At 39.0% G+C, this 20,435-nt stretch overlaps 2 protein-coding genes across 7 annotated transcripts in view; both read left to right on the top strand.

The window, feature by feature from the left end:
• Positions 1-1,466: 1,466 nt before the first annotated feature.
• Positions 1,467-16,023, top strand: tgfbr2l (transforming growth factor beta receptor-like). 5 transcript variants are annotated; one of them, NM_001311323.1, is given in 8 exon segments: positions 1,467-1,620; positions 7,845-8,001; positions 10,086-10,294; positions 10,465-11,213; positions 12,612-12,749; positions 12,883-13,024; positions 14,080-14,207; positions 14,512-14,679. In NM_001311323.1, coding segments are annotated over 8 exon segments (1,845 nt in total).
• A 3,335-nt stretch (positions 16,024-19,358) lies between these two features.
• The window catches only part of lmln (leishmanolysin-like (metallopeptidase M8 family)), a 29,969-nt gene continuing 28,892 nt past the window's right edge, over positions 19,359-20,435 (top strand). For both annotated transcript variants that reach the window (XM_019352861.2, XM_019352860.2), the window contains exon 1: positions 19,359-19,823. In XM_019352861.2, coding sequence (XP_019208406.1) covers positions 19,686-19,823 — 138 coding nt within the window. In that variant the 5' untranslated portion in view covers positions 19,359-19,685. The remainder of the gene's footprint in view (positions 19,824-20,435) is intronic.

The raw sequence follows: 20,435 nt of genomic DNA, 5'->3' as shown, positions 1-20,435 counted from the left end.
TTAAAGCCTTGTATTTCCTTTCTGGGTTTCCCCAATTTACTCAGAATATAAGTATTCTGTACTTTTTCTACTACTACTACTTCTTTGTTGGTTTTCCATGGGTCCATTTAGGATAACAGGTGTTCCCTTATCCTTGCTTTTTCCTCTTCATCTTGTTTCCTGAATACATGTGTACAAAGTGATTTCTAGATATAAATACAGAAAAAAGGTCATTTGTACTTTCATACAAAATTCATTATCTCAAGCTCAGAAGTTTTCTTCGTTCAGTGACCCAGCCAACAGGAACACAGTAACATGGTGGGGGGGAAAAGAAAAAAAAATCTTGTGAAAGTAAGTGATACAAAGTTGTGTCAGCATTTATTTGTATTTGCTCACTGAGCCCTCACATCACTGTGGTTTGAGCATAACCTGACTAATGAGCTGGAATAAACCTGTTAGTGCTCACAGTCTCACCCACCGTTTCTTCTTCAGATTGGTTTAATATAAATGCAAAATTCTGTGAAGAAACTTTTAAAACTCTAAACTGAGATAATAAAAAATGGACAAGGATGAACAATGATAAAAAGTAAATAAATAAAAGTCATTAAAATATATAGAACTTACCTAGAAAATACTTTCTGAGACTAAGAAAAACCATGAAACATAATAAATGCATTACAATGAAAGTATGATTTTGCTCTATAAAAAAAGAACTGAAAATTAGTTTCATAAACATTCTTTTTTGGCCAAGAATTTGAATTAAGTAAGTAATATCACCGTATTTAAGAGGCTGTTAAAACAGAACTGATACATTTGGATTTTCCCTGCTTTTAAATATGTAAAATTATATCATGAACAACATCAAATCATTATCATGCCCTAAAAACATGCTATTTATTTTCTTTCTGTAACAATAAGATAAATGCAAAATAATAAATTAAATTATAATGATAATTAATGCAGTAATAACAAAACAATAGTAATAATAAAATAAAAGAGAAATAAAAACAAAATTCCTTGTTTTCAAAATTAAATTTATAAAAATAATTACCAAAAAATTTACAATTGTTTAAATGCTCATGGACCTAACTGTAAATGAGTACAGATAATAAACACACCATGACACTATGGGGGTTTTTTTAGGTTTTTAAAATGTACAGGAAAAAAAACTTTTCTCAATGTAAAGTCATAAAAAGGGCACCTGCTTTAATTGTTTTTTCCCCTATAAATACATAATAAGAATAACTTATAATAACTTAAAATACATTTTTAAAAAGTATTAATGATGACGTGTTTGCAGACTTTGTTTTTTTTTTTAAAGCAGGACTTTCCTGTAATGGAGTACTTTTACACTGAGTGAATACTGTTTCCACCGCTGTGTGTCACATGTGGAGAAATGAGACAGAAACAGAGGCAGCAGAAGGGGGCGGGGCCAGCCCACATCTGGATGAAAAACATCTGGGCTCCCTCTCTCTTTCTCTGCGTACATGAGAGGCTCTCCGCTGACACCGGGGGCTGAAGACCGAAGCACCAACACACCGACTGACCGGGCGCCCCTGAGTTTCATCGACTTACTTTGCCGGAAGATGATGGCTCAGTGCTGGACGATTTGGACCGGGATCCTCGTCCTCCTGACTGCCTGTGAGTGCTGCCTGATTTCTGGGCTGTTTCTTTCTTTTCCTCGGAGCTGGAGGGCCGAGCGGAGGGCATGACAGAGAGGGGGGACGTTTTGTTTTGGAAAAGCTACTCAGATCCGTTATCTTGGTTGAAATGACTATACAGCACATGAAGAAATACTCATGTGTTATCAAGTGAGAGTGGACGATTCATGCAGCAATACAAGTTGCAACAAAGGTATCAGATTTATGTAGCTTAGTTGGAGTGTCAACAGAAAAGTACACAAATATCATTCATGTAGTTAAGTTTATCAGTTTTGTGTAGTGTCAACAGTCCACAAGTATTATTAGCGCCATCAGCAGATAAGATGCTAAATGTGACTGTCTTCTGATTCACACGATGGATCCTGAGCCATTTAAGTCTCAGCAGCATTTTCCTGTTTAATCTCTCTCTGATACTCTAAAAGTCCTAAGTAAAACGTCAAGTATCCCAGGACATAGTCTTAATTTAAACATATTTTTTTTAAATGTACTCAATACAAAGATATGACCCATGTGACCATTACAGATGTTATGTACTCCTGAACATTGTGTTTTACACTATTTTACTCTTGCTGGTTGGAGTGGATTTCGTTTATTTCATGTGGGATTCTAAATAATTTCTGCACCATTCCATATTCAAATACGTTTCTCAACCAATCAGTTCGCTTGACTTCCTGGTTTTTAAAATCATAATATCAATAATTCAAACTTCAAAAAAAGGCAAAAACAAAGTTGTTAAAATATTTCAAAATAAAAGAATGAATTGGTCAGCATTTTTAAATTTAATTTGTGTTGGCAGTTATCAAAAAAGATATATTTTATATCAACAGTCAAATTCTATTTCAGCTTTAGTCTTGTATATATTGTATTTCTTGTTAGACATGGTTCAATCTATAGCAGAACATGCAGTAAAACAGACAGTAACTGCCTTCAAAATGCAGAAATGGATTCTCATCTCGAGTAAATGTGCTTTCCACCATGGTCATTATGCATGCAGTTCCTGTTAAAGGGCAGCTTATTATCTCATATCTAACAAAGAGTGAGTGTATCTGAAAGTCCTCATGAATGGCTACACACACAGTCACATCTTGGCGCTGTTTAAGACATTGGAGAAGACACAGACTGGCACTAAAAGAAAGAGTGTGTTAATGCTTTTGGACACTTTTCTTGTACTTACAGAAGAAATCGAACAGAATGCATATTTCAAAAAGACAGATTCCCAAACGAACAAGGGACAAAGACACAAACACTGCACAGAAAGAGAAAATTAACACATATATATAATGATATATTAAATAATTAAGTACAAAGGGAGTGTTGAAAAGAATCCACTCGTGGGGATTTAAGGACTTTTTCTTTTGTACACAAAATAATTCAAGTCACATACAGACAGAATGTTAAAGTGCATCTGACAACATACTCCACAAAAAGTTGTCTAAGTCATCAGAGTAAAAAACAAAAAAGGCTGTTGTGTCAAATACAAATATCCTGTCACTTCAGTCTGATTTACTGCACATAGTGACAAATACAGCATCTCAGAGACGTCCCAGAGCACCATCCATGCATAAATATCAACTTTTCATTGTTCCAGCCTCTCATACAGCATGAGGTTGTTTTTTAAAAAACAAAGTTTTATGATTTTGCTCACATTTGAGGAGCTTTTGTTTGCTTCCAGATTTACTGCCCGTGTGAAAAGTGAAAAATGCATTCCCTAGGCTGAAATGTAGTATTGAACCCATTGGTATGTTTCTTTAAATTTAAATTCAATGATAGGAATAAAGAACATGAGCAGTACTAGTGCCCAGTCATGGAAGGGATTAATAAGAAAAACGAAAAGGTAAAGATTATGACCAAACAATAGCGATAAATAAAATCCAGGCATACGAGGCAGGTTGGAGCAACTTTAAAAAGATCTTTAATTCAATGGGAAGCAAGCATAAAACAATACTGACTTACAAGCTGATGTGCATGATTTAATGAGTTTATTGGAGTCTCTGTTGTAGTCGTTCATTGTAATTTTTCTCTTAAATAATGTTTTTGAAGATCAGAACACCATAAACTCCCAACTCTGGAAACTACTAGGATTTTTAATGAGGCTTAAAGTATTCATGTTCCCTCACTCAAATTCATCATTAAATTCAAAACAAATACTAATGGCTACTGGCTTCAACACAATCCTGTGGGACTCCTGCTTGTGTGTTTACTCGCATTAATTAAGAGAAAAATTGGATGGTAAGTTATGTAGCATAAATACTTTGCAAATCTGTAAATAATGATAGTTTTAAATTTCATAATAATGCAACAACGAAACAGTCTGTTATCTGGCTAGTCTCTCAGAGCCAGACTTGAAGTCTCTATGTTTATAGTCTTAGGACTAAGATAAGCCATCAAGCTGCCGGCTGAATGCATCAGTAATCAGAACATCTAACCAAGGGTGCAAATGAAGGTATTTTCCAAAATGTCAGACCTTTCTGTCAAAATAATGTATATAAAAATCAGTTCGTTTTGCGCGTGTTGCACATGAGTGCAACATGCATATGTGTATAAGCTTAAATCTCCTGTTTTTGTGTGTGTGTGTCTATGTGTGTGTGTGTGTGTGTCTTAAGTAAACTTGGAGTTGTGATAGAGAGGGCCTCCTCCTCCTCCGAGTAGCATGGAGCGCTCACATTTCCCATGAGCCTTTGAGGGAGGAGTGTTGGATGCTAACTTGGCTCTCGACGCAGCTCACTTCTGGCTTCAATTTATTCCTGGAGGCACACACACACACACACACACACACACACATACTCACATGTGTGTACTTCTAACTCTTGAGGGTCTTAATGCAGTCCAGGCCACCTACCCTAACCTCAACCTCAACCATATTATAACTTCAGAGGGTGGGACAAGTATTTAGGACTTTTGCTTTAGTAAGTCAATCATGTAAATGTCCTGTTACCAGTTAAATCACGCATGTGAAGCTTTACATAATTAAATACCAAAAAATAAAAGCACTTACCATGCATGATTAGTTATTTGCATTATGGCTATAAATGCATTCATGTATTTATGTATTGCAGCTATAACAGATGCTGCCTGTAACTACTGCTGGGTAACATTATGACATGATAATACATCATCATTTACATGTTGATGTATTTTTACTTTTACGATTAAACAACATGATATTTACCTCTCAAATATTTGGGAGTGTGTTTAATACGGTCTTATATTTGTTGTGTTTTATCTGCGTATTCTACTTTTATTGTAGGTTACTGATATTTTAAATGGCCTTTTTAAGTATCCATGCTGTCACAGCTGCATAAGTATAAATTAATGATGGTGTAAGTAAATGGTAGTAGTACTCGACCTAAAAGCAAACTATACTCTTGCCTACGTAAGTATAGTGGTCCTACTGTACTTGAGCAACATTGTTTTTTTTTCTTTTTACATTACAATGATAGTATTATTAATATGATATTAAAGTTAACATCATGTAATAGGTTTAGTTTTTGTATGATGTTAGACTTTGTATCTGATAAACTAAATTAACTGCAGGCAGCCTTTGAAGGCGGGTCCCTAAATTGGGACTAGTTGAAAGTTCCTTACTTTCTACAAATGTCCACATACCCAATCTCTAAAACTCATACTGGCCCTTACAAAGATAAACATTTGAGTACACGCAGAGCCTGTGATGCTGATTCAAGCTTTTTACATCCCAACTCTTTCTTCCTTTGTCTTCAGCCCAGTTTGGAAGAAACATCTGGAACTGCTTCGGCTTTGTGTGTGTGTGTATTTGTATGTGTATTTGTGTGTTACACAGTTAATGAACTGCTGTGTGTTTATGTGTACTACTCTGTATGTGTGTGTAGACCATATCTAATTATAATGCATTGTGGTTGGGTTTGTGTGTGTAATTGAGTACATGTTTACGTAGATATCCATGCAACACTGGGATTTCTGTTTGTGTATGCCTGTCGTTGAGAGGACACATTTTAGCTTTCCATTTTATGCCACTTTATGTTGTTACTACACATTTGAATTATAAATATCATACCCTGTAGTCCACTCTACTTTTTACTTAATAATTTTGTACTACTTTTGTTTCTTTAGTTACTTTGTAGATGGTATAAAGACAGACCCTCAATATGCATGAATTATACTGCGCTGCAGAATGGCTACTTTGCATTTACATGACTTTTACCTTCAGCAGAACGTGTTTACCCAGCAGCAGCATTAACTCTGACTATTCTGGGAATGCATGATATCATAAGTACAGCATGTTTATTGCTTGGGCCATTATATCTGTGTCATCTGGGTGGGATGACAATGTGGCAGAGCAACACACGCATATACAAGCTCAAGCATAGTGTAAAGATATTCACTTACTCTACAGACAAATACACAACAACCACATAGTACAAATACCAAAGTCTAAAACCGCACACACAAAGAAATAAAGTCTGCTTATTTCTTTGAGAGACTGCTTGCTAACAGTTTTCAGCTCCAAAGGGACACACCCATATCCTGCTCTAAGTCACATTCACTTTATGTAATTCTGTACGTGGCAGAGCTGATGCAGTAGGATGTTTTGAACTTTACTATGTTGGAACCTCCAGCTAAAACTGAGAACGCAGCTGCCTGTTGCCCTCAACACTTTCAGCTGTCATTATATTATCACATATCACAAGCCTCAAAGCTAATCTCCTCTGTGACCTAAGCAATGTCATGATATATGTACACAATGTTATTAATGAAGTAGGATTTTTGGGTTACCAATCAGGCAGGGGTTGACACAGAAGTCACAGATGTTTTTTATGTTTCATGTAAAACCTTTTTTACCCTGCACCACACTGATCCATTTCCATAAAAATCACAACACTGTAGAAAAGGGAATTAAAAGCACAATGCAATGATCTCTTAGTCATTTGATGCAGATTGTTAACTGAACAACATGTTAAATGCAGAAATGTTGATTTGATTTGATTCGAAAACAGATGGTACATCCCAGAAATAATTGGAATTGTTGCCAACAGGTGAGTAACATTGGCATCAAAGAGTGTTTCAGAAGAAAGCATGGGAGGAGGTTAAGCAATGTGTGAGGAACTGTGCAGCCAAATAGTACTGAAAGGCTGTTATCTCTGGACGCTTCAGCACGTCATTAAAATCAGACAGGCTCAGGAACACGTGTGAAAACAAAACGTGTATGCAGAAATGTAAGTTAAAGCTCTGCCATGCATTGCATATAAATGACATTTGTGGCCCGTGGACTGATTTGAATGTCACATCCATGGGGCCAGAGATGAGTGACACCATCCAGCTTGTGATCCATGGAGCACCAGCACAATGCTGACTGACATAAAGAGGTTTTGTTTCAGCACGGGAAGCCAAACACACGGTTTCGTTTTCAGACATGGCTCCACGGTAAACAGTTTGAAAATGGTCTGCCTGATTAGATTCGTATTAATTTTTATCCTAAGATATACTTTAGTGAATAAGTAGCATTTTTGTGTCTTTTTTAAAATTGTGAAAACCGTATGAGATCACTAACTCTACTGCCTAAAACGTTTTATACCAGCGGTCCCCAATCCCCGGTAACGGTCCGTGAGTCGTTTGGTACCGGGCCGCGAGAGTTGAAGGTCAGGTGTGAAATTTGTGGTTTTCAGGTTTTTCCTCGTTAACTCGGTTTCCCTGGGTCTTTTCCCGTTTTGTACTTATGTGTCTCATTTTGAAAGAAATGTTTACACGTTGCCATAGCGACCAGAGAGCGTTGAGGGACAGAGAGGAGGACGTCACTCTCAGTGTTGTTGGCGCGTTTCAGGAGGACGCTGCTAATATTAAACAGTGAATTTACGTTTATTATTATATTTACAAAATACCACAGTTCTTGTCTTGGTCGTATCATTTTATTTTGTTGTATTTATCCGCGACACTTTAATGGCCGGTCCGTGAAAATATTGTCTGACGTTAAACCGGTCCGTGGCGCAAGAAAGATTGGGGACCGCTGTTTTATACAACAGAATGGGAGTGGAAACAGGAAGTAAACAGGGATCTTGTTAAAGCGTTGTGTTTGTCGACACCAACTTCATACTATATGTGTTATATACCTCTGGTCCTGCAGAACCAGCATAATTCTCACGGCTGCTACAAATGAGCTTTGGGGTTGGCTGAAATGACTCATGTTATTTTTCCTGCTGATTTCTGATTCATCCGTTTCTTACCCTGAAGGTCTTCCAGTTGATGTCCAGTCTTTAAGCCACCTGAGCTTCAATTTATGCAGGTGGTGTGAGGTATCCACGCCGGTGTGCGAAGGCAACATATGCTCCAGCAACTGCAACTTGACCTCTTTCTGTAACACCACTGAAGAGATCTGCATAGCCATATGGTGAGACCCTTTTTGAGTAACTTATATTCCTATGATTTGTTTTGTCTGTCTTCTGTGGGGAAACTTACAGAGCCTATGACTTAACCTGTATATTGGTAACTACAATGAGAAAATAGACACATGGCAGTTTTTACTTCTCCTCAGTTTGATGTTTTCTAGCTGACTGTTTTGTTATTTGTTTAATACAGCACACCCTGAAGCCTCTAACATCCATAGAAATGCTATAATATGACCATGGCCACATTGTTATTCTTCAGCAATGTCCCATGAGTCTGCAGAAAAGAGAACAGTACAGCCGAGCTGGTTCAATATGGTGTCGATCAGTGTTATGAAACATCCTGAAGTGATTTCTCTCAGCGTGCTACTGTTGGACTTAAATGAAAACACACACAGTCTCACACGCACGAACGCAAACAAAACATGTGACCACAATTTGGCCTTTTTCATAGTTGTTGGTTAATTTTTCTATTAGGGAGAATCTCTGTAGCTTCAAAACTTCACGCCAGCTTTCTGCCGCTGCTTTCTTCATGACTGGAAAGTTTTTGCTGATTGGTAGTTTTGTTTGGATAGCAGTCCTACACTGGGATCCCCTCGCGATCCCCCCCCCCCCCTCATTTCCTGTGCACGTGAGCCAGCCTGACCCTCCCAGCTCTCTGAAGGAAACCAGCGATAGAGAACTGACAGAAGAAAAGAGGAGAAGAAAATTGGTTTATTCAGGGCAAATATACACAGTCTGTAGACTCTCTGTCAGGAACACGGTGTTTGTGTGAGCTCCACTTTAATGGTGTCATCTTTGCATCAGTGGTGCAAAGATTCAAACTCTGTTTACTTACGTACTGTAGCTAAGTGAAAGTTTGAGGTACTTTTATTAAGTTTTCTGCTTTACTCTTTGACGTGCTTATTGAATGAAGATGAAAAAATACTACCAAAAATGGTCAAAAGCAACAACAAACAAACAACCCTACAGATTGTTGAACAGCTGGTTTGTGAGCAGACTTTGGGATGCGCTTTGAGATTGCTTTTAATGCAGTAGTCAGTAGCCATTATTCTATTATTCTCTTGTAATGTAAAAAAGACAGTTTCCTAAGGCCCCGGACTCGGGCCTCTTCAAGTATTAGTTTATAGAAAACTACAAGACATAAGAACATCACCATGTAGCTGTGGTCTTGTACAAGCCCTGATCGGGTGTAATAACCAAATCAGGGATTCTCTGAAATGATTGTTTTTCAAAAGAATAAATTGTTATAGTATAATTGCTTTAATAAAATTAGCTTAGATGCAAATTAAGATTCTACAATTAACTTTTATTTTGGTTTGGTGTTTAGCACTGTTGCCTCCCAATAAGAGGGTCCTGCATTCGAATGTACACTCCAGGAGTTAGTCTGTATGTTCTCCCTGTGCCCATGTAGTTTCCCAGCTTCCTCTCACAGTCCAAAGACATGTATATTAGGTTAACTAGTGATTGTAAGTTGTACATCGATGTTAGTTTGAATATTGTCTGTCTCTCTGAATTAGCCCAGCAACAAACTCTCAACTCGTCCTGGGTGTACCCTACCTTTTGCCAGCTGGGATACGCTCCAGCCCTGGCTGAACTGGATAAGTGGAGGAAGATGGGATGCATTTTCTTTTTGGCCAGTTACACATTAACATATTTAACAGCAGGGGTAATAGAAGTGGTATAAAGGGCTGAACTTCCATCCACTTTCTTCTGCTTGTCCAGTCCATAGTGAGAGGGACGGGGTACATCCTCAACAGGTTGCTAGTCTGCAAGTCTCCTTGCTAGTCTTGTGGCTGTCCTCAGTCAGTGCTGTCTCGATGACTGTATGAATGGATTCAAAGATAAATGTATGAATGTAGTAAATGACAGAGCACAGAGCAGAGTTGACCTTCAGCTTTGTGATGCGATCGGTGGCTGTTTACAAGCCAAGTGGGCATGAAGTCTAAATCTGCTGAGCGTCAGGCTGGAGACATGATGTCTCTCAGCTGGCTATGGAGCACATCAGCAGGATGTAAACTCGTCTTTAAGTAAAGCCAATCACATGCATTACTTTATAATGTTGCTATGTTTTTCTCTGCTCTTCCAGGAGGAAGGCAAACAACACAATGACAGTGTACACAATGTGTCACCACCCAAATCTGCCACTGGATGGTATCAGTCCTGACCTGCTGCGGACCTTTACTTCCAGGGAGTGTCGTATGGTCCCACAGGCTGCAAATGACTCCATGATGGTCTGTGGATGCCAGGGTGAACATGAATGTAACGACAAACTTGTCTTCGACAAGGGAGCAAATGGTGAAGAGAAGGAGGAACGAGGGAGTGTGGGAGGGAGGCGTGGGGAAGAATAAATGCATGAAAAGATAAATATGTGAATATAATGAAATCCTGCTAGGTGAATGAATAGATAAAACAATGAACAGGCAGCTAAATCAGTGGTTAACTGATAAAATCCTCTGTTCCTGCAGGATTCTTACCGCTCCAAAGTAAGGATGTGATCCCTGTGGTAGTGGTTAGTTTGGTGCCCCCTATTCTGGTGGCCATAGTTGCCATTGCTGCCTTCTATTTCTACCGCATACGTCGTCCTGACAAACCAGCTCCATCAGTATGCCCTGACTGGCCCACTAAACGCACCCCCGAGCTTTACCAGGCCTTGGATCTACCATGTGGGGGCCTGGGTCCTCAGGGAGAAGGTGCAGGAGGAGGTGTGACCGATGCTGAACAGGATGAGTCCAACACCAAGGTGCAACCTCTTAACAGTGACACTGTTAGCAGTATGACCAATTGGCAGGGCCAGCCAGCTGAAGTGCTGCCTATCAAACTGGATGTGCTGGTGGGGAAGGGGCGCTTTGCCGAAGTGTGGAGGGGATGGCTGCTCCAGGGCGAGAAAGGTGGAGTTAATAGCTATGAAACTGTGGCAGTAAAGGTGTTTCCAGATGTGGAGTACGCCTCATGGAGAAATGAATGCTCCATCTTTGCTGACCCCGAGCTACAGCACGACAACGTGATTCAGTTCCTAGCAGCTGAGGAAAGGGGCCTGTCGGGCCACACCCCACACACCTACTGGCTGGTTTTAGCCTATCACAGCTTAGGAAATCTGCAGGACTTCCTCACAGCTAACATATTGGGCTGGGAAGAACTCGTTGCCATGGCAGGCAGCATTGCTAAAGGATTAGCTCACCTTCATAGTGACACAACACCCAGTGGGCTACCAAAGGTAAATATAACTTATCATCTTCTAAGATTTATTATTATTGATGGTCCCACTGAAGCGCTGAAGGGAATCCACCATGAAGTTTAGATTCAGTTCAATTCTATTTCTATAGCACCAAATAATAACAACAGTAGTCTCAAGGTGCTTCAAAGGGAAAGGGAATGAGCCAGAATTTAAAATGAATTACTAACAATTCAACTACAATAGTGGTATCAAACACTGAAGCTGAAGGCTTTATCTTCCATAGGAACCAAGAGTAAGCCCACAGTCTGGGATAATATGGTGCTATGAGGTCTTTAAGATATTATTGGGCATGATTGTTTGAGAAAAAAATGTAACTTCAGGAAATAATCAAATTAATTATTAGTCATCAAGTAGTAGCTTTGACTTTAGCACATTGCATGGATGACTTTTAAGTTGCATGGCTTTGATTAAATAAGTTACAGTTATTCAAGGATTTGAACACCAGCAATGAAATGTTTTTATGCTTTGCATGTTTATGAATTACCCCCTTTTTATATTTCAAGGTTTCAATGTCCTTTACTAACTTCTAAAGCAGATTTAATGAAACAAATGCTAGCTGAGAGATTGCATTTACAAAGAAGCTGGTTAAAACTAGACTTGCTTACGTTAAACATTTTATCTTTGGTTCTATATTCACACCTAGTCATTCATGAAATGCCAGATCAGATTTCTAACTTAGTCCTGACCATCACACAGTACACTTAACCCACACTGGATGCATATATGACTCAGGGTGATTATAGTGGTTATTATGCCAAAGGGAAGTGTGGCTAAAATCATTTGTTTACAACTCAGGTAAACAATGGAAAAAGTATACTTCATCTTGGTTAGCTAAACACAAGGCCTATGCTCTCTAGCTTCTTCTTCTCTTTTTTCAATCTTTGCTCCACAGCTTCTTCCTAATATCCAAACTTAAGGACACAAGTGTATATTCTTGCATTGCCAGGTAGTAGACTGCTGTATCTATGTCAGTAAATTAACAACACATAATTCACTGAACTCACAGAAGATGAAAAGGTGCCCTTGTAGGACCAAGGCCTAAGCATATAATGCAATTTAATTAATGTTTTCTCCAGGTTCACATAGATTTGGACAAAGCCATTTAAATTGACAAATGCTGGCCAAGAAAACTCTACCAGCATATCTTAAATCAATGCTGCCTACTGTGAATGAAATCATGCATGGTTTGAAACTGCAAAGCCTCATGATTCATTGTATGGATGTGGACCATGATACAGATACCACAGCAGCAATATTTTCACAAAACAGATTTATCTCTATCTGATATGGATATATATGAATCTGTAGGATAAATCTTGGGCACAGTTTTGGGCTCCTTGCTGAAGTTGTTGTTTTGAGCATTGCTTGTTTTTGTAGGTGCCAGTGGCCCATCGGGATCTCAAGAGCAGTAACATTCTGGTAAAGAGCAGGAAGGAGTGCGCATTGTGTGACTTTGGTCTGGCTTTAAGACTGGACCTGTCCCTTACAGTCGATGACTATGCCAACAGTGGACAGGTAATCTGTGCACATCTGTGCAGTTTTTGTTTGATTCTTTTTATTAAATACACTTATGACCCAAACTATTATGCATACCTGTCTGATGTGCTGTTTGCATGCCACCAAAAAAAGAGTTTATCATTCTGTCTAGGTGGGGACAGCTCGCTACATGGCTCCTGAGGTCCTTGAGTCCAGGGTGAACCTGGAGGATCTCGAGGCCTTTAAACAGATGGATGTTTATTCCATGGCTCTAGTCTTGTGGGAGATGGCCTCTCGATGCAATGCAATTGGAGGTATGTATTCTTTTCTGTGTTTCTGTAGATCAAGAGAACAAATCCTTCATAGAGAGGACCTGCCACCCCATGTTTTTCACAGTTTAGGTTAAGGCCCAAGACCATACAAAGATGTGATGCCAGTCATTGTGCAATCCTATGTTAAAAAAAGAAAGAGGTGATCAATCAGAGTCCAAAAGAAGGCTATGACCACAGAAGTAAACTAAATGTGTTCTTACCGCACTAAAGGAGGAAAAAAATTAAAAGAAAACAAAACAGATTCAGTATGCAACCTTTGACTCACTGATATCCAACACATGGAGACTTCCTTTATGAATGAAGAGGTGGAGTTAGTTTAGCTTTGTGGAGCCCGTTTGTATGTTTGCTTTGACTGGAAGTGAACCAAAACCAAAGTCTCTGACTTTCTCCAGTTGCTTCACGGTGTAGCACCCCCTGGCTGTAATGCTCAGCCTGCTTCCTGCACTTTCTTTGTTTAAAACTGATCTTGCGTGGCTCAAAGTGCTTTCCTTGCCTACAGCTTGTGTGGTTGATATAGTTAGCATATGTAATATGATACACAAATATAATGACATGTAATCTTTCTAAATCTGTAGGGTAAAGGTGCTTAATTCTGCTTTGGTTTTCCTCTGTGTTTTACAAACGGGGAACGACTGGATCTCCGTCTTATCAAAAAAAAGGGGGAAAAGAAAAAAAGAGGTGACGTGGGACAGATGTTCTCAGTTTTTTGCATGTGTCCAAAATCTCTTTGCACTCTTCACTGTTCTTTAGAGCTTAGCACAAACACGGCGTGTTGACGTGTGCATAAAAGTGAAATGATGGCTACTGTCCCCAGAACTTGATTTAAGCATGACCTCCTGTTGAAGACAGAAATTTAGATCTTGGGAGTTTGCTCCAAAGTGTGGGGGGAGGGGTGCTGCTGAACTAAAGGTAGTCCCTGTGACAACAGCTGCAAGTTCAGTTACAGGTCAGTCAACTCCCATTGCAGAAAAAAAGTTTATGATAAATGTGTGTGTGTGTGTGTGTGTGTGTGTGTGTGTGTGTGTTTGTTGCTGCAGAGGTGAAGAGCTATGAGCCAGCATTTGGCTCCAAGGTTTGTGAGCAGCCCTGTGTGGACAGCATGAGAGATCTGGTGTTGAGAGACCGAGGACGTCCGGACATCCCACTAGCATGGACGCAGCACCAGGTCAGTAAAAAAGTAAAAGTGCAGTAAAAATCATGTAGCATACTTCTGTAGAAACGCAGACAAACTGAAAGTTTAGGCTTCTGGCCACTGTCCACTGCCCACTCACAATTCAGCCAATCATATGCCAGGCAATTCATTTTTTTCCTGGTTTATTTCAGGGTGTAAAAACTCACAAATCAATTACAAAGATATCCCAAATTTGCCTAATCATGACCAAATCAGATTGTAAGAGTTGCTTGATACAAGCTTATACTCATCACTGTCTTCAAATGAAGCCTTTGGATCTAACTCTGATCTTCTTTAGGGGATGAACATCTTCTGTTCCACCATCACTGAGTGCTGGGATCACGACCCCGAGGCCAGGCTCACGGCTCACTGCGTGGTGGAGCGCTTCAGCGCCCTGGAGCAGGCGGAAGATGACGAGAGGGTGGGAGACGAAGAGGAAGACGAGGAAGAAGGAAGTCAGGAGTAAGAAGACGAGGTGAAACTCTGGCAAGAGAATGAAGCAGAGAGAAAAATGGACTTGGAGATGCCTCATGCTCCGTCTCCTGGAGGAGAGGAGATCTCTTTTCTTCCAAATTGAAAGGGAGGACATGCCTGATGATTCACTGCTTCACACTGGTTTTCCCCCTAACGAGTCTTCATGGTTCGCTGTGTTTGCATTGTCTGAGAAACCCGTGGTTTTTTCTGCTAATCTTCAATGAGACACTTACTGAAAGAGAAGGAATTGATAAGTCACTAAAACTGGCAAGAACCTAAACTACAGTTACAGTTAAAGAATTTTTGACTGATAGTTAGAATGATCTAATTTGCCACAGTAAGGATATTTAAAAAGTCAATATTAGCAAGAGTGGACCACTTCATAGACATTGCCCCAGTTTGTCCAGTCTCAACAGATGGGAATGGACCACACTGGTGCAGAGTGGAACATCTCAACATGGAGAGTGATTTTACACAAACTTTTAAACTCACAGTCGTATAGTCTGGAGAATCTTTAGGTAGTGTTTCCTTTCTTAAATGAAATGTGAAAAAAGGGGTTTTTCCCACAAGAATATATAAATAAATAGAACAAAATAGTCCAACATATAGTATGACAAACCTTTATATGAACCAAAGAATAATTCATTGTTGTGCAATTTGGCTTGAACTTGTGAAAAACAAAAAGTCTATACCAGCAACCCCCTGACTGTACTGTTGCCATTTTATATCGACTTCTAGAGGGACAATCATAAAGAAAAGAATGGCCCCAAATTTCATGTTTTTTTAGACTGTACATTTTCTGAGATATTTCAAGCACACCTACTCTTGGTGCCATTTTTACCCCTTTGCTTTTTCATGTAGTGATCTGGCAGTGCGAACGCAGCCGTTGTCACCCAACAGAGAGACTGTGTTTATTACGAATCTGTGTGTTTTCTCTTTGTTGCTTCCTGGATTTTTCCAGCAGAAGACCAGAGGAGACAGAAATGAACCTAAGACTGACTGTGCCTTAAATGACAGACCTACTTCTTCGCAAACTTTTGCTGAGGATGTGACACCCGAATCCGTCATAGATCTGCTGGCAGAGATGCAGACGCTGAACAGTTTGAAAAAGATTCGATTTGTTGGAGCTGGTCTCCATTTTGTCACAGTATTATTCTTTTATATTGGCTGTGACATGTGACTTATGATTGCTATACTATAACTTACTACTGTAGGTTATATGACTATAACCTACATTTACGAATAAACAGGAGAGAAAGATCTTTTTACTGGTTTTATGTTTGTTTGATAAAAATTTTTAAAAAATAAATTTGACTTTTGTCATCTACACAGTGAATACTTGGTGTATTTTCTTCTTTTCAGTTACTTCTCTGAAAGACATTACTATAAATGCTAATAATATAAACTTACCTGCCACTCAATTCTATACAACTTGCTAGCACTGGTTTGAACCCCTTTTTTGCTGTTTGAGTGGCCTCATATGGATTAAAAATAAGATTCTGCGAGGTGCTGGAAACATTCCTCAGAGATTTTGGTCCATGTTGTCATGAAAGCATCACACAGTAAGCAGCTTAAAAATAACCTATACACCATTACACCACCAGCAGAAGCCAAAACCGTTGAGACAAGGCAGGACGGAGCTGTGCATTTGCATTAATTGCACCAGATTTCGCAGCAGAAATTGAGACTCAGACCAGGGAACTTCTTTCCAATCTGGTGCTTGACTTTGGTGAGCCTGTGCAAATTGCAGTCTCAGTTTTCCGTTCTTTGCTGACAGGAGTGGCACCTGGTGTGGTCTTCTGCGGTTAGAGCCCATCTGCTTCAAGGTGCCTTGTGCATTCAGAGATGCTCTTCTGCATTTGAGTTACTGTTAACTTTCTATCAGTTTGAAGTGGTCTGCCTCTGACCTCGGGCATCTAAAAGGCTTTTTGGCTTAAAGAACTGCCTCACACTGGATATTTTTTCTTTTTCAGACCATTCTCTGTGAGCCCTGGAGAGGCTCTGTAGGAATATCCCAGTAGATCAGCAGTTTATGAATTACTCACACCAGCCTGTCTGGCACCACCATGCTTGCCTCATTCAAAGTCACCTAAAATCACATTCTGATGTTTGTCTACATACTTGAAGGCATTGAATTACTGCCGTGTGATTGGCTGATTAGATTTAGATTAGATTAGATATTTGCCTTAATGAGTATGTTACATCCCCGAGAGTAAGGGCTAAGGGACAAGGGGAATAACAATGGTATAACAGGGAAAAGAAAAAGCCAAAAAGAGCATATTGTGAAAAACAAAGTTTAAATTAATAAAGGAGTCAAGTCAAAAAGTCGGCAACACCGTTATTTCAACTAAACAAATGACATCCACAAACTAAAACACACCGATGAAGGACAAAAGAGATGGTGAACCAAATTAAAGGTTCACTTCTGCTACCAGTGGATACCAGCTACTCATTAGAAGCTCAAAGAAAACAAAGTTTCATTAAGACAAGCTGAGTACACCACTAATGCTCACTACCTAAGACGGGTCCACACACTGACTGAGCTGCTCTTCAGTAGCCAGCTGTGCACTGGCTCCTCAGGAGAGATGGGTGGCAGCTGAGCTCCTGAATGCAACCCAGTGTCTGAAAACCTATATGTTAAAAAACAATATAGTGTTGTTCATTATAAAAAATAAAGTTTTAAAACTTTTAAATCTGTTTTTTATGGTGGATACAAAGCTAAGTAACAATGTTTCTAGCTTGTTTCTATCTGACAAAAGATATTCCACAACAAGAAATGCACCATATATAATAAAAACGATCGTATGTTTGAATGATCCATTTTCTGTTTTAGCCTACATTTGTTTACACTGAAAAAAACTATGCCCATTAGCCAGCAGAAGTTGTTGTGTACCTGTGAATGTAAAGACGACAATCATTTTACTACTGGCTACTTAAAAAACAAAATTAAATGTGATGATTCAGAAGTAAGTTCTTCCATTTTCTGATCATTTCTGAGCCTTTTTAAAAATATAAATGTTTGTTCAAATTTAGGAATGAACATCTGAGATAAATCTCAGAAATCATGTGTTCAGACACTATTTAATCCTAGTTTGGTTATAAAAGAATAAAAATCTGTTCATTCTGTTTGTTGTGGGAGAAAAGAGACAAAGATTGAATAGGTTAGATCGCTTTCACAAAGGAAAGGGAGAGTAAGTGTCGCAGCATTGTTAGGGATAAACTAAAGATATAACACAGACATTAAGCAACAAACTTATTCTTTAAATTAAGCAATGGATAGAAAACATTACCTGGTTCATTTTTTAAAATATGAAATGTCAGAAAATATTGAAAATATACAGTGTGTTAATCATTATATCCTTACCAAGCAATCCTTTTGAAGTGGTTGCCTCTGCAGATTTATGTTTTCATATCTCTTTGTTTTTAACCATAATGAAAACGCAAATCTCCATCATCACAGAAGAAACAAATGAAAGGGAAGCTGAAAACCACCAAAACTTTACAACAGCATTTTATGGGTTGGGCTGGGCACTGAGATGGTTTTGGAGCCTGCTAAACAAAACAGAACTTTTTCATTAAGGCCTGAAAAATACAATAACTATAACACAGGATAAATAAACACCTATTACAATGAAAGAACCAATCGCTGAACATAAAAAAAAAAACATACTAAATGTGTATGTTTTTGGTGCTACAGTTTGAAATGTTCATTTTAACTGAACATTTTAAGTCATTGCCATGTAACACTGGAGTTTTTCACCTTCCTAACAGAGTGAAACAAGAGCTAATACAATCAAACAGACACAGGGTGGATTCTCATTAGCTACAGCGATCAGAGATGGTCTAACTGTAAACCATGATGGGCATTCAGATGTAATCACATTTACCTCGTGTGTCTGATGTTTTGGTGTCACAGAGTGTGGGAACACAGCATCACATGGTGGAAAAAGTGAAAAGCTTTACAGACCTGCCTTAAGAAAAGAGGCATTAACTGTGAAGTGAAGGGAGCCATAATGAACCTAACCCATTTTCTGCAAATTTTGGTTAAACATGATGTCTTCACAATTACAAAGCTCACTTCAAATGAACCCAAAAAGAACTTGAAAAAGAAAAGGAGAAAATAGACCCCATAAATCTCAGATTCTACACGAAAAACTGGTCTGCTTTATGGACTAGTGGGGGATGTGAACTTTCTTTACTGACCTTTTAGTGGTGTTAAGGTAAGTAAAGTGTTTGCTATTCTTAATAAATAAAAGCACATATTTTATGCTCAATATTAATATTAAATACAAGTTAGGATAATGATGTTTCGAGGACTGCTTTTTTTCCTGGAACTGCTAAATCTAATTTATGTCTCAAGTACATTTTTTAGACGGATTCTAACTTTTTATGGATTTGTGAATCTGTATCGCTGCTATAAATAGTTACACTTATACACTTATACACTTACACTTATATTGTATATAATAAAAAAATATTATACAAGCTTTTAAAGCAAATACCTTTCTAAACTCTGCACTAAAAAAAGATAAAATGTTGTTAATTATTTCCTTTGCCCCTTTGAGAGAGGAAAAAGATGTACCATATCCGTTGAATATACCTCATCTCACTAAAATACGATCTTTGGAGCGCTGTCTTCCTTCATTTGGGGAGAGTGAATCATCTTGACAACAGACGATCTTCGGAGTGCACCGGCGCTCTGCTCTTCTCTCAGCTGACATAAGCTACAAACCAGGACCGCCGCAGCTGTCAGGCGTATATTTATCCCCTCACCGGCCGGCGTTACTGCTTTTACTGCACTCTCTTCACTTCAGATATAACTTATTTGAATTTGTCCGCTTGTTTTTATTTATTCATTTATTTTTTGCGGGATGTTAACATGTTTTGATTCACCGTGCAAGCGATGAACGAAACGAGAGTAGAAGGGACCGGACCGACACCGGCGAAGGTTCTGTTGACTTCGGGCTGCCAAGCCCCTTTTGTCGGGCAGGTTGGAGGATGGAGCTGAGGTTAAGCCGGGATGGCAAGCCGTCCGTGTCCTGGTTCCTCCTCAGCCCTGCCCTTTTCTTCTCCCTTCTGGCCGTGCTAGTGAGCTGTCACGGTTCCTGCAAACACCGAGTCCCTTCTCCCAACGAGGTGAGCGTCGGCTGTCTCTGCCACAGCTTAGCTAAGCTAGCACGTTAGCTGCGTCGGCTATTTAAGATGGTATTAAATATTATATTGTGTAATAAGACTTTATTGCCTCGGCACGTGGAAAATGAATAGTTAACAAACCCCAGCACGATGTGAAGGACGTGTTTTTATGATAAATACAACGCAAGCATGTTGTTCAGTTGGTTCCTCACTAAGACTTGATGTACAGTATGATAGCAAGCTAACAGGCTAACAGTGATGCCACTGTGGTATACAAAGCTTTTACTGTGTTCACTGTACAGCTTGTGTCATGCACATTTAGACTGTGAAAGCAGCTTTCAGATCACATGCCACTGTCTATAAATCAGTTTCAGCTGTTCAGCTTCAGCCTTTTCCCCTTTAAACAGCCAAAATAACATCTGGCTAGATTCATTATTTCTTAACTTATTATTTCAAAATACAGCTGCACTCTGTATCCCAAACATTGTATTCACAGAAGACATTTTTAACTAAATTTACACAAAACTCATTCACAGTAAAATGGACAGATTACTTTTTTAATTACTAACTAAAAGGCGAGTTTGTGACCCTCAGTTTTTAGCCATTAAAAAAAAC

The sequence above is a fragment of the Oreochromis niloticus genome, linkage group LG16, assembly GCF_001858045.2.
Source record: "Oreochromis niloticus isolate F11D_XX linkage group LG16, O_niloticus_UMD_NMBU, whole genome shotgun sequence".
Classification (NCBI taxonomy): domain Eukaryota; kingdom Metazoa; phylum Chordata; class Actinopteri; order Cichliformes; family Cichlidae; genus Oreochromis; species Oreochromis niloticus.
The sequence above is the reverse complement of the archived record's forward strand: the minus strand, read 5'-3'. Positions and strand labels throughout refer to the sequence as shown.